At 36.7% G+C, this 13,756-nt stretch overlaps 1 protein-coding gene across 1 annotated transcript in view; it reads right to left on the bottom strand.

Annotated features, from left to right (window-relative positions):
• The window catches only part of glis3 (GLIS family zinc finger 3), a 193,456-nt gene that overhangs the window by 18,459 nt on the left and 161,241 nt on the right, over window positions 1-13,756 (bottom strand). Inside the window, exon 9 of the mRNA XM_002934174.5 lies at window positions 10,248-10,429. Coding sequence (XP_002934220.1) covers window positions 10,248-10,429 — 182 coding nt within the window. The remainder of the gene's footprint in view (window positions 1-10,247; window positions 10,430-13,756) is intronic.

Here is a 13,756-nt window from a genome sequence, read left to right as displayed (position 1 = left end):
TGTCAACTGCAGAACACATTTAGATTAAAACATCCATATTACAGTCAAACTGTCTAGGCTGATTGGGAGATGGGGAGATGTACTGACATGTTTTCTTTGTTGATAAGAATGAAGAACAGCATTTTCCTTGTTCTTCTCCTTTATCCTTACATAAAGTTACTTTCTGAACGTTTGTGTTGTTTGAATTACTTCCAAGTCCCAGAGTTCCCGACAACTTACGTTTTCAATTACAGTAACTATTTAAACTTTGCAGGGCTTTAAACCAAAAAAATAACCTTTAATTATTTTCTGCTATACATACTGTCAAATCCTGACATTTCAAATGCAATTCATATTCTGCCAAGGATGACGGTGCCAAGTTCAACAGTTTTCACAATTCTGTGAACGGAGGAAAGGCTGTCCATATAAAATAACATGTGATGAAATAGTGCACATAAATAATGATAATTACAAAGGTCACGCATCAGCGGGGAAGTTTGTTAACGCAGCCGTTATGTTTAAGTAAGAATAGGAAAACAATGTCTTGCGGATTGTTTGATGCATTTGTATCTGCTATTCATTTAAACTGTATCATTATCTATGATTGTAAAAATATTTAGGGTAAAAAAAAACAATGTTCCTTCAGTAGAAGAGAATTAAACTAATCTGATGAATACCGTAAAAAAGAATAAAAGGGACATTATCAAAATATGAAAAAGAACAATTTCCTTCTTAAAAAGTATAATCATGTATTTGTCATTGTTTCAGTTCAGTTAGTTGGGTACAGGCAACACACTTCTGTTGGTGTTATTCAGAATGCACAGGGCCATGGGGGGGGGGGGGGGGGGGGTCTTTCCATAATTTAGATCTCTATAATTAGGTTAGAATTAATTATATTTTAGTTGGGATCAAGTACAAGGTACTGTTTTATTTTTAAAGAGGAAAAAGAAATCATTTTTAAAAATTTTGATTATTTGATTATGATGGAGTCTATGGGAAATGGCCTTCCCAAATTCGGAGCTTTCTGACAATGGATTTCCAACGGATCCCATATCTGTAATATGTAAATAAGTAATAAAGCGATTAAAGGGGTTATGCGCACATTTGCACTTTTTAATATTTAAATGATTTTTAAGCAGACGAGGTATGGAAATCCACATTATGGAAAGATCCTTTATCTAGAACCCCCCCAGCCCTGACCATTCTCAGAGTTGTCAACCTTAAGGCAACAGATGTTGGGGATCCTGCAGCTATTGCGCCCTTCCGGAAAATTCTTCTGGTACCCATTAGTGACATCACACACAAATGCCCAGCTGAAGCCCCAAAAATCACTTCCCGCACATACGCAAATACTTTGGATGATATCACTGACTGCTTACTGCACGTGCAAAATTTGGTGCGAACATCCAAAAATCTGGAAGGTAATACTGGCAGCCAAGAGATCGGGGGAACAATGGTAAAATCAAGTAACTCCTGAAAAAATAGGGGGGGGGCTGACAGCTCTGAATTCTGGATAACAAGTCCCATACCTGTATTTACATATACATACACATATTGCTCTCTGTCTCCCAAGGAATTTAGTGCTGAACTGACCACCTAAGCTCACCTTCCTATGTCTCATTTATCTGTAATTCTTTATCTTTTAGAAAAGGGCTTGACAACTGTTGAAGCTCTTTGTAGAATTTTTACCACAACAAACCCAATCCCCTTTGTCTTTATCACTTGAAACCCTGACAGGGGAGGGGGGACTAAAACACTGATGTAACAAATTGCAACAACTTCTCCACAGCTTACAGACAGCATACAGGAACTACATAACCCACAAATAATTGCAATGTTCCTTTCCTTATTAACATCATACGTGCAGAGGATTTTGGAGGATGCAGGCTGATGGCAGGCTGAGGACAGTCAACTACAAGTTTTTGAGTCGCAAACTAGTCATCAGGATCAGCAGGAGAACAGGGGGCCAGGCTTAGGTAACTGTTCCAAACCATATTGTTACATTAAAAATCATGAAAAGGCTGCATATTTTTTAGTTGATGTCCACTGCAAGGATGCTTGAAAATGTGTTTACTTTTCAAAATGCTTAAGTTGTATTTAGGTGGAGTTCCCCTTTAATGTTGGAAAAGAACTGAATTTGCAGGGGAAATTCTCTGTTAATCCTTGTTACCAAGTTTATAAACAAAATATTGTTTTTAAATATTGGTTTTGTTGGTTTGTTACAAAAGTGACCCCCACACAAAATATTTCATAAGACAACCATAAAACGAAGGCATGCGATCAGTTTTCCTGGAAAAATACTTTACTTACCACTGGAAGATTTTTTAGCAAGCAGTGGAACAAAGAGATATTTACTTATGTAAATAAGAATGGGTGCAAATTAAAACAATCCCAATGCAATAACAATTGGAACAATCATGGGAAATGTTGGATTAAACACAATCACTTGGTACAATTGTGTACGGAGTTAAGTATAGAGTGAATGGAAGCTGCCAAAAGTTGTTTTTAACTAGTGTCTGATTAAATCATTAGAAATAATGCTGGGACCAGAACAAGAGGTAAAGCAAACCATCTGTGGCGTATCCCGTGTAGGTCGCTTGCAGCAATATAATTTTAGAAAGATGCTAACAAGGTCATTTGTGAATCTAGCAGCCAGCAACCACCCTTCCCGTTTCTCTAAAAAGATGCAAAGTTCTGCCTCCATGGACAAAAAGAGGCAAAACCTAAAAACTGGTTGCAAGTGAGTCATCAGGCAAAATAAGGCAATCTGAATGGGACTTGCTGGGATATCAACGGTCAGAAATTATTTCCCATTGGCAGCCACTCTGCTCAGTAGACAAGAACACTGTCAGTCAGATCCAGTTGGCTCTTTTGTTTTAAAGGGAAACTGCAGGTAGTTTTGCTATTTAGGAATATTCAATGTCACATACTAAAGGAAATGCCCATTTTTACAAAATGCTTTATTTAGATGAAGCAGTGTTTTACATATGGCTGTTTTATGTGATATATAAGGGCTGATTCACTAAAGTGCGTCAAAACGAGCGCTATATATAGCATGTGTTAAAATGTTATCGCTAATTAACGCATCGCGCTACTTGTCGCGCGCAAGCCATATTAGCCATACACAGCATTACGTTCGTAAAACTACTTTTTTTGAAAATGACTATTTCCCTGCAAACTGGAGGCTGCATCACTCTAGGGCCAACGCATACTTGAATAAATCCCACTGCAAAGTCCATATTGTGTTGCCAAAAGCTCATGAACTGTACTTTTCTATAATTACCGCCTGCCTTTAATTTTCGCATAGAGTATTGCGATATTTAGCGCGTCTAAGTGTTTGTGAATCATGCGTTAGTATTATTTCTGGCTGCTAATTAACGCAAAGCGGTAAAATTAACGCATATAGTTACATAGTTACATAGTTACATAGGGTTGAAAAGAGACCAGTGTCCATCAAGTTCAACCCATCCAAGTAAACCCAGCACACCTAACCCACACCTACCAATCTATACACTCACATACATAAACTATAAATACAACCACTAGTACTAACTGTAGATATTAGTATCACAATAGCCTTGGATATTCTGATTGATCAAGAACTCATCCAGGCCCCTCTTAAAGGCATTAACAGAGTCTGCCATTACCACATCACTAGGAAGGGCATTACCACATCAACGCATGCGGTTGCGCGCTAATTAACACATGCGATATGCGACTTAAGGCATGTGATAATACTTTAGCGAATCGTGCGTTTTTTCGCGTCAATTTTAACGCTAAAAAGCATGCGATAACGCTTATCGCACTTTAGTGAATCAACCCTATAGTTTCATAGAGACAGACAGAGGCAGTGATAGGTGTATGGTTTCCCTTGAACTCTTTCCCTTGAGTGGCAGAGAACCATATGGCAGGGGCCGCCATGTTTAGTGACACACATACATATAAAAATCATCATTTTCTATGATAGGTGCCTTTAAGGGCAGAGAATGCGGAAGAAAGGTAAGAAAGGAAAATGAGTAGAAGACACTGCATCACAATACACTAGAAAATCTCTAGATGCACATCTGTTTTTTAAATTCAGATGTGAATCATTTGCTGGGGATTAAAACAAGAAGTATTTAGGAGAAACGGGGACTGTAAATGATGTCCTTTCCTGGTTCTGATTTATAGGAAGCTGAATACTAGATAGAGGATTTCTGAATAGTCAAGATGTTAAATTACATTCTTTTTACTTCTCTGTCTGCCATGTGTATGCCCTAAGGCAGAATTCTTCAGAACACTGAGATTAAACCTTTGGAAGGGTTAGATGCCTGCTATTTGTAGAGATACGAGTGCTGAATCTTTAAGACTAAGGAATGGGCTGGCTATTAATCCTAGGAGGAGAGTAATCTATGTTGTTATTATTATTGCTCTTATCTTCTCTTCCTTTGGTGCTATTACACAAATATTTAATCTCTTGTTCACCATGAGATGCAGTGCATTTTATGTGGGGAGTAAAGTGAAGCAGTATGGCTCTGTCGTGACAGATTAAATGTAAACCCTTATCAGGGATGGAAAGACTTAGGTCATAGAAAGTGATCATCTGGGCCTTATCTATTGCCTACTCATAACAGCATACACATACCGTGATAAGCTTATGCACTGTGGGTGCTTCTTTACACACTGTATTGCTTACTGGAGTACTTTCCCTCTCTCACACTTTGGGGGTTATTTATCAACTTGAAGTTAATTTATGGTTTAAAAAATGCAAATTTTCAGTATTAAGCGAAAAAAACCTGCGTATAATGCAAAACTGAAAGCTTGCCAGGTCATGTACCTGTCCCAGGTACTATTTGGTTAATTCATGGTCTCTGGGTTTTTTAAAAAAAAAAATTCGAACTTTGCAACCCATTATAAATGATATGAAAATTATGAAACTGATGTATTCAAGTTCTTTTTTAAGGTTTTATCCACTCACATTTTTTTTATTCTGATTCTTTCATAAATAAGATGACATTCACAGTTTTAAAAATTTCTGGGTTTTTTCTGAAGCAGAAAACAAATATGAAAATTACAAAACTACAATTTTTGACAAACAAGTCTTTATATCTTTGTTTAGGTTAAAGCAGCAAAGGAACGGTTAATTTGATTTGTTTAGGATGATTGATATCACAAGAACTAATTGCAGTCTTATAACTAACATCTCTGATTTTAAGCTAAGGGCTTAATTACCATGATCTGCATATTAATAAACAAAATTTCAAGGATATGGAGAAGTATATATTAGTTTTTCTTATCTATGTTTGATTCACAGTCTATTTGTATAAGTCTCCAAACATCACAAAAACACCATGATGGAAAAGTAGAGCATCTTCCTACAAAAAAAAATTATATATATATGTATTACGGTTATTTTGAAACTGATGCGGTGTTGTTTTAAAAAAATGATTCATTTCAAAGGGATTTTTGGTCTCCAATAAATCTGTTCATGCGGAGCTCAGGTACACAACCCAGAGCTGGTCTATCTATCCAGCCCTTAAGATGTATCAACACTCATGAAAATATATAATGTTTGCCTGTATAACATATGCTATTACTTTTTGTCTGACCCACATCTGCAAGCAATGGATGCATACTTCAAAAATACAATGACAAAATGGAAGGAGAAAAAAATGCAAGTTATCAAAACATAACCTCCTAATATCATAGCATTGTATAACTGTACCAGCGGTTGAAGCAGGACTGGAACAGATGCTAAATATCTAGATCAGTGCTGTCCAACGTATTACATGTAGCGAGTTGATTATTTCTCATACACAAGGGCCACATTCATTAAAATGATGCTGTCATACAGTGAAGCCTATAGAACCTTTAGAAGAGAACTAAATCCTAAAAATGAATAAGCCTAGAAATGCCATTCATTAGATACTGAACTTATTACACCAGCCTAAAGGTGCAGCATCTTTATGGCAGTAATGATCCAGGCCTTCAAAGTTGTCACAGGAGGTCCCCATCTTGGATTCTGTTATTAGTGTCTGTCACATGCTCAGTGAGTTGTCACAATTTATCAAAAAATCAGACAGCAGAAAATAAGGTTTGTAAGGTTTTTAGGTAATAAGATTTTTGCTACAGGGCTAATTACTAAATTCTGATGCTAATTGCACTGGTTTCTGAGCTAAAATGTACTAATAATCTGTAATATTTACCATTGTGTGACATTTATATTCCATATATACATAATATTGTGCATCAGTAACTGACAGCAGCACAGAGCAGGTGCATTACAGAATTGCAGTTTTTTAGACAGGCAAGAAAAGTGGATTCTTCAATTGGAAGTCATGTTAACTTTACCTCCAAAATTATACTTCTTTAAAACACAGAATACATTTTTATGCTAATCTTCAGATAACCCCATGCTGGTAATATCTGCTTTACAAACTAGGTACCTGTGCTCAAAAGTAGTGTTAAGTCTCTCTTTCCCACATTGTTTTACAGGGCAGGTGTAGTGGCTCCACAATAACAGTGAGAGAGGCATAGCTTGTTAAAGAAGCAGAGCAGAACGACTTTCAAAAGCACCCACAATGATGCCTAGCACTTAAACCCACTCAATAGCTTTACTGAACAGTCAGCAGAGTTGATAAATATCTACAAGCTCATTACCAACAGTTACTACAGTTACTTCTTATCATACCATTTTATACTCTTTTGCTGGATATTCTATTCATTACAGCACATATTTTGCTGCAAAAAGTTATGTTTTAAGTGACGTGACACACATGATTAATATGATTGTGTGAAATTCATATTTCAACTTTCTCCTACCCCCTCTAAAACTGGAAAAAAAACAAACAAAAAATGTATTAAGTGGGAACAAATGGTGAGTACTTAGCAAATTATTAGCATCCATCATACAGCATATCAAGCCCTAATTGTACAATATTCCCCAGGGTTCAGGGCTGGTGTTAGAGGATAATATTAACCTCTGCTATGTCAAAGGGAGCTACACTGGTGTGTGGAATAAAAAACAGACTCTAAGCTGATAGCAAAATCATTTGCAAAAGAGTTTAACACCAATTCTGCCAAATACACACACAAAATGCTCAGAGTTGCAAATACATACAGAGTCAGCTGTCTTGCATTCCTAAACATTATGGCTTCCCAGGAACAGAAATGGTTAACACAGGGGCTGGCTTGACTTCACTGCTGTTCTAGGAAGTCATGCTAAGTGGGGCTATGACCTAAATTCAAAACTGTCAAATGAGTGGCACTGCTAATCTACAGGGGGAATCTCAGGCAAACATAAATGTAGCGTACTGTTACATCTATTGGGAAAAGCCTCAGTAACTAAATGAGCAGAACTTATCTTGATTCGTTTTTAGCGAAACTATATAGTGAATAAAGTACCCCCTATTGTCAAATTATAAGTCAACAAAGAGTTCTATGAAGCCAAAGACTGAGTGTTGCTATAGAGGTCATGGAACTCCAACAGGGGGTACATTATTTATTATAATACACAAGTCAAGTGACATCACTAGGCATTTATAAGGGTATAATTTACAGGATATTTTTGGCTCTTGTATATTATATATTGAGTTAAAAGTGTACCCCCATATTGTAAAATATTAGGATATTATAAATCACTGAGGCGTTCCAAGACCACATAGGTCATGTAACACCAAGGTGACTGCTAATATCATCTCTTAATATTTTTTAACAGGGGGTACATTATTTATAATAATACACAAGTTTCAGTGGGTCATGTGCCAAAAATTACATCACTGAGCACTGATTATAACTGTTGACATCACTAAACACTGTTTATAAGGATGTAATTTAATAATTTTAATGGATATATACTTTTTGTTTGTTTGTTTGTCTGTTTTGTGCTGAAGATGTGACCTTTATATATATCCTGATGATGATCCCATAGGGATCGAAATGTGTAGATATTATGACTGAATAAAAGACTTGATTTGCCGTGAGTGCTTTCTAATGACTGGACATATATATACATATATATATATATATATATATAGCAGCCCATAAACTACCCACATTGCTTTAAGAGGCTAAAATATTGTTATTAGTATTTTGTATGTCTTATCTTTCTATTCAGGTCTCTCCTACTTGTATTCCAGTCACTGACACCAGGGTACTAGGGTACTTTTGATCTTAGCAATCAGAGAGCTGTTAAAATTTTACTGGCTTGTCTGTGATTAATGGAGGGTTCTTTGGCCATTCCTACCAGGGGTGCTGCTGACATGAGGTGAGTTGAGAAACTTACCTGAAACGGCAAGGGACCAGAGGCGGCAAAAATCTGCGCCAAAAAAATGTACCACCCTCTTATGCGAAAAAGCAATAAACGGGGGGAGCAGGGGGGGCAGCATCAATTTGGCTGCGTCAGGTGGCTAGAATACCTGAGTCGGCGCTGATTCCTAGAGTGATTATACAGGCACAGCTGAAGTTCGTATGCTGATTATCCATTTTCTATGGTAATTATACTGGCATGTCTGGATTATGTTTTGGTATAATGGTTGTGGTTGGTTTGGGGTGTGGCCTTAAAGTAGGCATGGCCCAAAAATTTGCTGCGCGGAGCGGAGCAACATCAGAGTTGCCCTCCAATTGATTTTTTGCCCAGCGCCCACCAAGGCCTTAAATCAGCCATGATCAGAACCATTAACCTACATATGATATTATGAAGAGCCCAGACACCCAAGGGCCACAGGCAGTTATGCTGGAGGAGTATGTTTTACACAGACAATACATTACACTTACATTCAACACTCTTGTTCTTAGTATAATTTAGAGGATCATTACTAATATGCATATCATCTGTTTATTTACTTAAACAATGCAGTCTACTGAAATAGTTCTGAATATCTCTATATGCTGTTAAATATAAGTAAATAAATAAGTAATTTGGCAAAGCATGGGGAGCTGGCCATACATGAAAAGATCTATTTATTTGCCCCAATGAACAGATGACACACATGCTGGGTCAAATATGGTGGTCAAATAGTGTTTGGCCCTTGACTGAACAACTGAATTATACAGGGCTCTGTGAACGTTATGCCCAACCAACTGACCTGGTTGCTCAGCAAAGCAGAACAGCAGCCAATATCTGACTGTATAATAGCATCTAAAACAAGTTGGTACTGATTTAGATCTCTTTAATGTGTAGAATAACCAGTATAGTCAATAACCTTACATTTAAACAATTCAAAACATATTTGGACTTATGATTATATGTTAAAATCACTTATGTTTTTGCCTGTTTTCATTTTTATAGTGCTGGCATATTACACAGCTCTTTAGAGCTCTTTATGGTCAGTTCCATTAGAAACCAATAAACCTGCCAGCTAGTTTATGGAGTGAGTTTGTAACGCCATACAAACACAGTGAGAACACACAAACAGATTGCTAATAGTGACTGATTTGGAATCAAACCCGAGACCCAATATTGGATGGCAGCAATGCTAACCACTGCAGTGCCCCACTACTGCACTTATTAGTTTTTATACAATAGATACATGCTAGGACAATCTCATAAGGAGCTAATAAACTTACAGGTACATGACTAAACCACGTGAGATACAGACACGGTGAGACCATAAAAAATTTCATGTATATACTGGCCTGGTTAGAATCCAACCCAGAAATGAATCACTTTCATTTCTAAATGAGCAAATATATTTTAACACCACACCAAGATGAGAAAAGCTTCAAAAGATTTCAGTATGTTGCACTCCATAATGCAGTTCTCCTGTTGCTTCAACACAAACCAGGGGACTAGATGATCGCACGCCTATTTCCTTAAATTCTACAGTCATTACATAATGGGTCAGATTTCTTTGAACCAGTTTTTATGAACATCTAGAGAACATAGCTGCTGTAAATGTGGAACAGTTTAACAGATTTTATGAAACAGAAATATAAAGCTGGAAGATACCACCCATGAGATTCCTGTTTTCTACAGAGATTATGGGATTTCACAAAAAAATGACTACTATATTATAAATCCTTTTATTAGATATCATGTTGATTACTTGATTACCCAAATTTGCAGGTGCAAGACTGCTAAGTTTGTTAAACATATGCATTTAAGCACAACTAAAACCAGTATTTTTCATCTCTAAATTATGCTCTGTGTGACTGAGAAGGCAGTTTTATTATTTGTACAGGCGGAGACCGGAATCCTAAGAACAATTTCAGTAAATAAAAATACATCTGGGAGTTTAGATCTTCTTTGATCCTAAGGTAAAACTGAAATGTTCGATGAAACTTCTTACCTTGGACATGAAGGTTGCTAGACTGCACAGAAGGGTTTGTTATGGTAGGATAGGCCTTCAGATATGTGCCCCCTGTCTGCTGAACCTGGGCTGGCTGGGGTGTTCGTCTCTGCATCATGCCTGGGGGACCAGTTAAACGTTGTGGGCTCAGGTGATGAGGGGAAGGAGCTGCACCTCTAAACCTGAAATGACATAGTAACATAGTAAGTTAGGTTGAAAAAAGACATACATCCATCAGGTTCAACCCTAATGCCTATATATAACCTGCCTAACTGCTAGTTGATCCAGGATCCAGGAAGGCAAAAAACCCCATCTGAAGCCTCTAATTTGCCACAGGGGGAAAAAATCCTCCCTGACTCCAAGATGGCAATCAGACCAGTCCCTGGATCAATGTAATAAGACCTATTTTAGTTACCCTGTATTTCCTTGCTTGCTAAAAAACACCCAACCCCTTTTTGAAACTCACTAATGTATCAGACAGTATGACTTTCCGACTATTTAGATGGAAACTCTTTTCTTCTACTTGGAATGGATGCCCTCATGTCTGCTGGAAAGGCCTACTGGTAAATAAAGCATTATAGAAATTATTATATAATTCCCTTATACATTTATACTTATCATATACCCCCTTAAGAACCCCTTCTCCAGCATAAACAGACACAACTTGGCCAGTCTTTGTATATAACTGAGACTTTTCATGCCCTTTACCAGCTTAGTTTCCATTCACTGGACTCTCTCTAACACAATAATGTCCTGTTTAAGCTTTGGAGACCAAAACTGCACGGCATATTCTAGATGGGGCCTTACCAGCGCAGTTTATTATCTACAAGGACTCCAAGGTCCTTTTCCATTATGGATTTGCCTAGTGCAGTCCCATTAAGGGTATAAGTGGCTAGCATATGTTTATATGTATAAAATTAATTGGGCTGCAGAGTTTCTGCAAACACTGTTAAATAACTTACAATAACCTCCCCCAAGTCATTAATGAACAACTTAAATAAAAGTGGACCTAACACAGAAACCTGCAAGAGCCCACTAAGAACCCAATTCCAAGTAGAGAATGTAAATGTACAGTAAGTGATGAGCTACAGTTAAATGCTTCTAGCTTTAAGCACAGCTGGTGATATACAATAAACCAGTTAGCTCCTAGAAAGTAATTAGGAAAAATGTAAGAGTTAATATGGCAATCAGTTGCAGCCTAATCTACTATAATTACATACTCTGTTAATACATTTTACTTGTGAGAAGTTTGCTGAAATTAGGGATGAGCAAACTCTTGTGCCTGGCACAGTTTTGTGGCAAAACATGCAGTTTTAACAGCTAGAAAAATGCTAATAGAATTATTAGACTTTCTCCATGCATTTAGTTTCTCCAATAAAGGTGTATTTTTTTGTGATGGAAAAACCTCAGATAAAACCGCCAATGGCATTATTAGAATTTTTTCCATGTGTTTTGCTGTGCTTGAAAAGAAAGGCTAGTTTAGTATTTGATAAATCAGCTCCTTAGTTATCCACCTCAAATGACAGGTATGTATGGGCCCTCAAAACAAGCATATATCACTTAACTGTATTGGTCCATTTTAAGCTTTCAGGCAAGGAAAGAAGAGCTGCCCTGCATTAACTGAGATTTTTTTGTTTGCAGTACTCTTTAATATGTTTGAAAAATGACACTGGGTCATTAGATCTTTTAAAATGCAGATTTTGTATATTAAATATGTGTACAAATAAATGGAATTTTAATGAAAACACGACAGAAAAGTAGGTTTCAGCCAACTAAAGCTGTAAGTGTTCATGGGAATGCCCCTTTAGTTTCTGTTTGTGGTTTTAGTTTTTTTAGGCCCCTGTTTCTGTTTCCCTTCAAATGTACAATATATTAAATAAAAACAGAAGGCAGCTGGCAAGCACAGCTGTAAAGTAGAAAGCAGGCCAAGTGGAACACTTCATATGAGTTTGCTGAGGTCTGCTTCTGGCCCTTTCGTAAATATTGCTTAAGTACTCTCTAATACATAAATGCACAGTTATGAATAATGGACTATCTGGGTGGAATCTTGCCACTCAACACAAGGATGAAATAAGTTTTTTTTCTTTTCCCTAGTGCTATGGTGCTTGCACAATATAATTGTGAACAACATATCCCACCCCTTTTAACAGTCTAGTCTGATTTTTGCTCCAAGGCAAACGAACAGGAGGTGACTGACCCATGGTGACCAGGAGCTTATTAAGGCTGGGATAGTACTGCTTACTAATGCAGTTATTTTGATCCTATGAGCAACTAATGCACATAAAACCAATGTCTTGTCATGAAGAAAACATCAGCTTTTTTTCCCTGTCTTGATTACATTTCCATGTCTCACTTGAATGATGATTTCAGTTTTTGGGTGGATTTCATACATTCCAATCCCATTTCACAGAGTTCCTTTATATTTCATGCTTGCTTTAATATTCCTCTGCTTCCCTCAAAAAGCTTATGAGTAAGTCTAAATTAGAAGTAAAATGATAATACAAGATGGTGTGCTGCCAGACAGGGCTCTCTTATAAGACTTTATCATGTTTTCTGAATCATTGCTTTGAATTTCTGGCTTACTCACATGTGTGACTACAGCACTGCATCTCTTTAGAAATGAGGAACTTGGAGAATGTTCAGTCCAGATTTGTCCCTGAATGAATCACACTCTATTTACTCAGAACATATTTGTTTAGTTCCTTGACTGAAAATGTACTGTTTGACTGACTATAAAGCCAAATAAATGAATGTTCTTTGCATAAAAGCTGCTTAAAATTCCCTTTCAACAGGTAACACATATAAACTCATTCTACTACATAATATAATATGCACTCTATTCTGTACAGCTAAGTAAGGATTTTGAAACATGTTGTAAGAATTAGATGCAGAGAGGCATTGTGCTGCTATCTCTGATATTATTCCATGCTGATTCATAGTGTGTTTATACATAATGGAAGCCTTCTGTCTACTTATCTCTGTTTGATGCTTTCATAGAAAAGCCATACAAACTAACCAAGGACTTACACGTAACTAGCTCAAAGATCCCCCTATAAATTTTAAGGGATTCACATTTTATGCCACATCAACTGGTATTCATCACTGGTGGAACTCAAGACATTTAACATTCTGTATTCTTATTTCATAGAAAAAAGATTCAAAAAAGATTTAAAATTATTAACGTTAACCTTTAACATTTTTATTGAATACTGAATTGATCATAAGAATTAAAAAAATGCCCCTAAATTTCAGCACTGAAGTACTTCAACTTAAACAAAACATAGCATTGTATTTAGGGGTATTATCAAGACATAATGTTTACGTTCCTGTTCTAAAAACATTGGGAACATTTATTATTATTATTATTATTGGTTTTTTATGATTACTGTTATTGCTTGTGAAAAAAGTAGTGACCAGTTCCTATATATTATTATTTTTTCACCATTAAGTTACCTAAATGATGTAGGAAACCATGTTGGGCTGAAACATTTTCTGGCCCAAACAGTATT

Source organism: Xenopus tropicalis, chromosome 1 (assembly GCF_000004195.4).
Source record: "Xenopus tropicalis strain Nigerian chromosome 1, UCB_Xtro_10.0, whole genome shotgun sequence".
In the NCBI taxonomy this organism is placed as follows: Eukaryota; Metazoa; Chordata; class Amphibia; order Anura; family Pipidae; genus Xenopus; species Xenopus tropicalis.
Note: the sequence above shows the minus strand (reverse complement) of the source record. Positions and strands in the feature narration are given on the sequence as shown.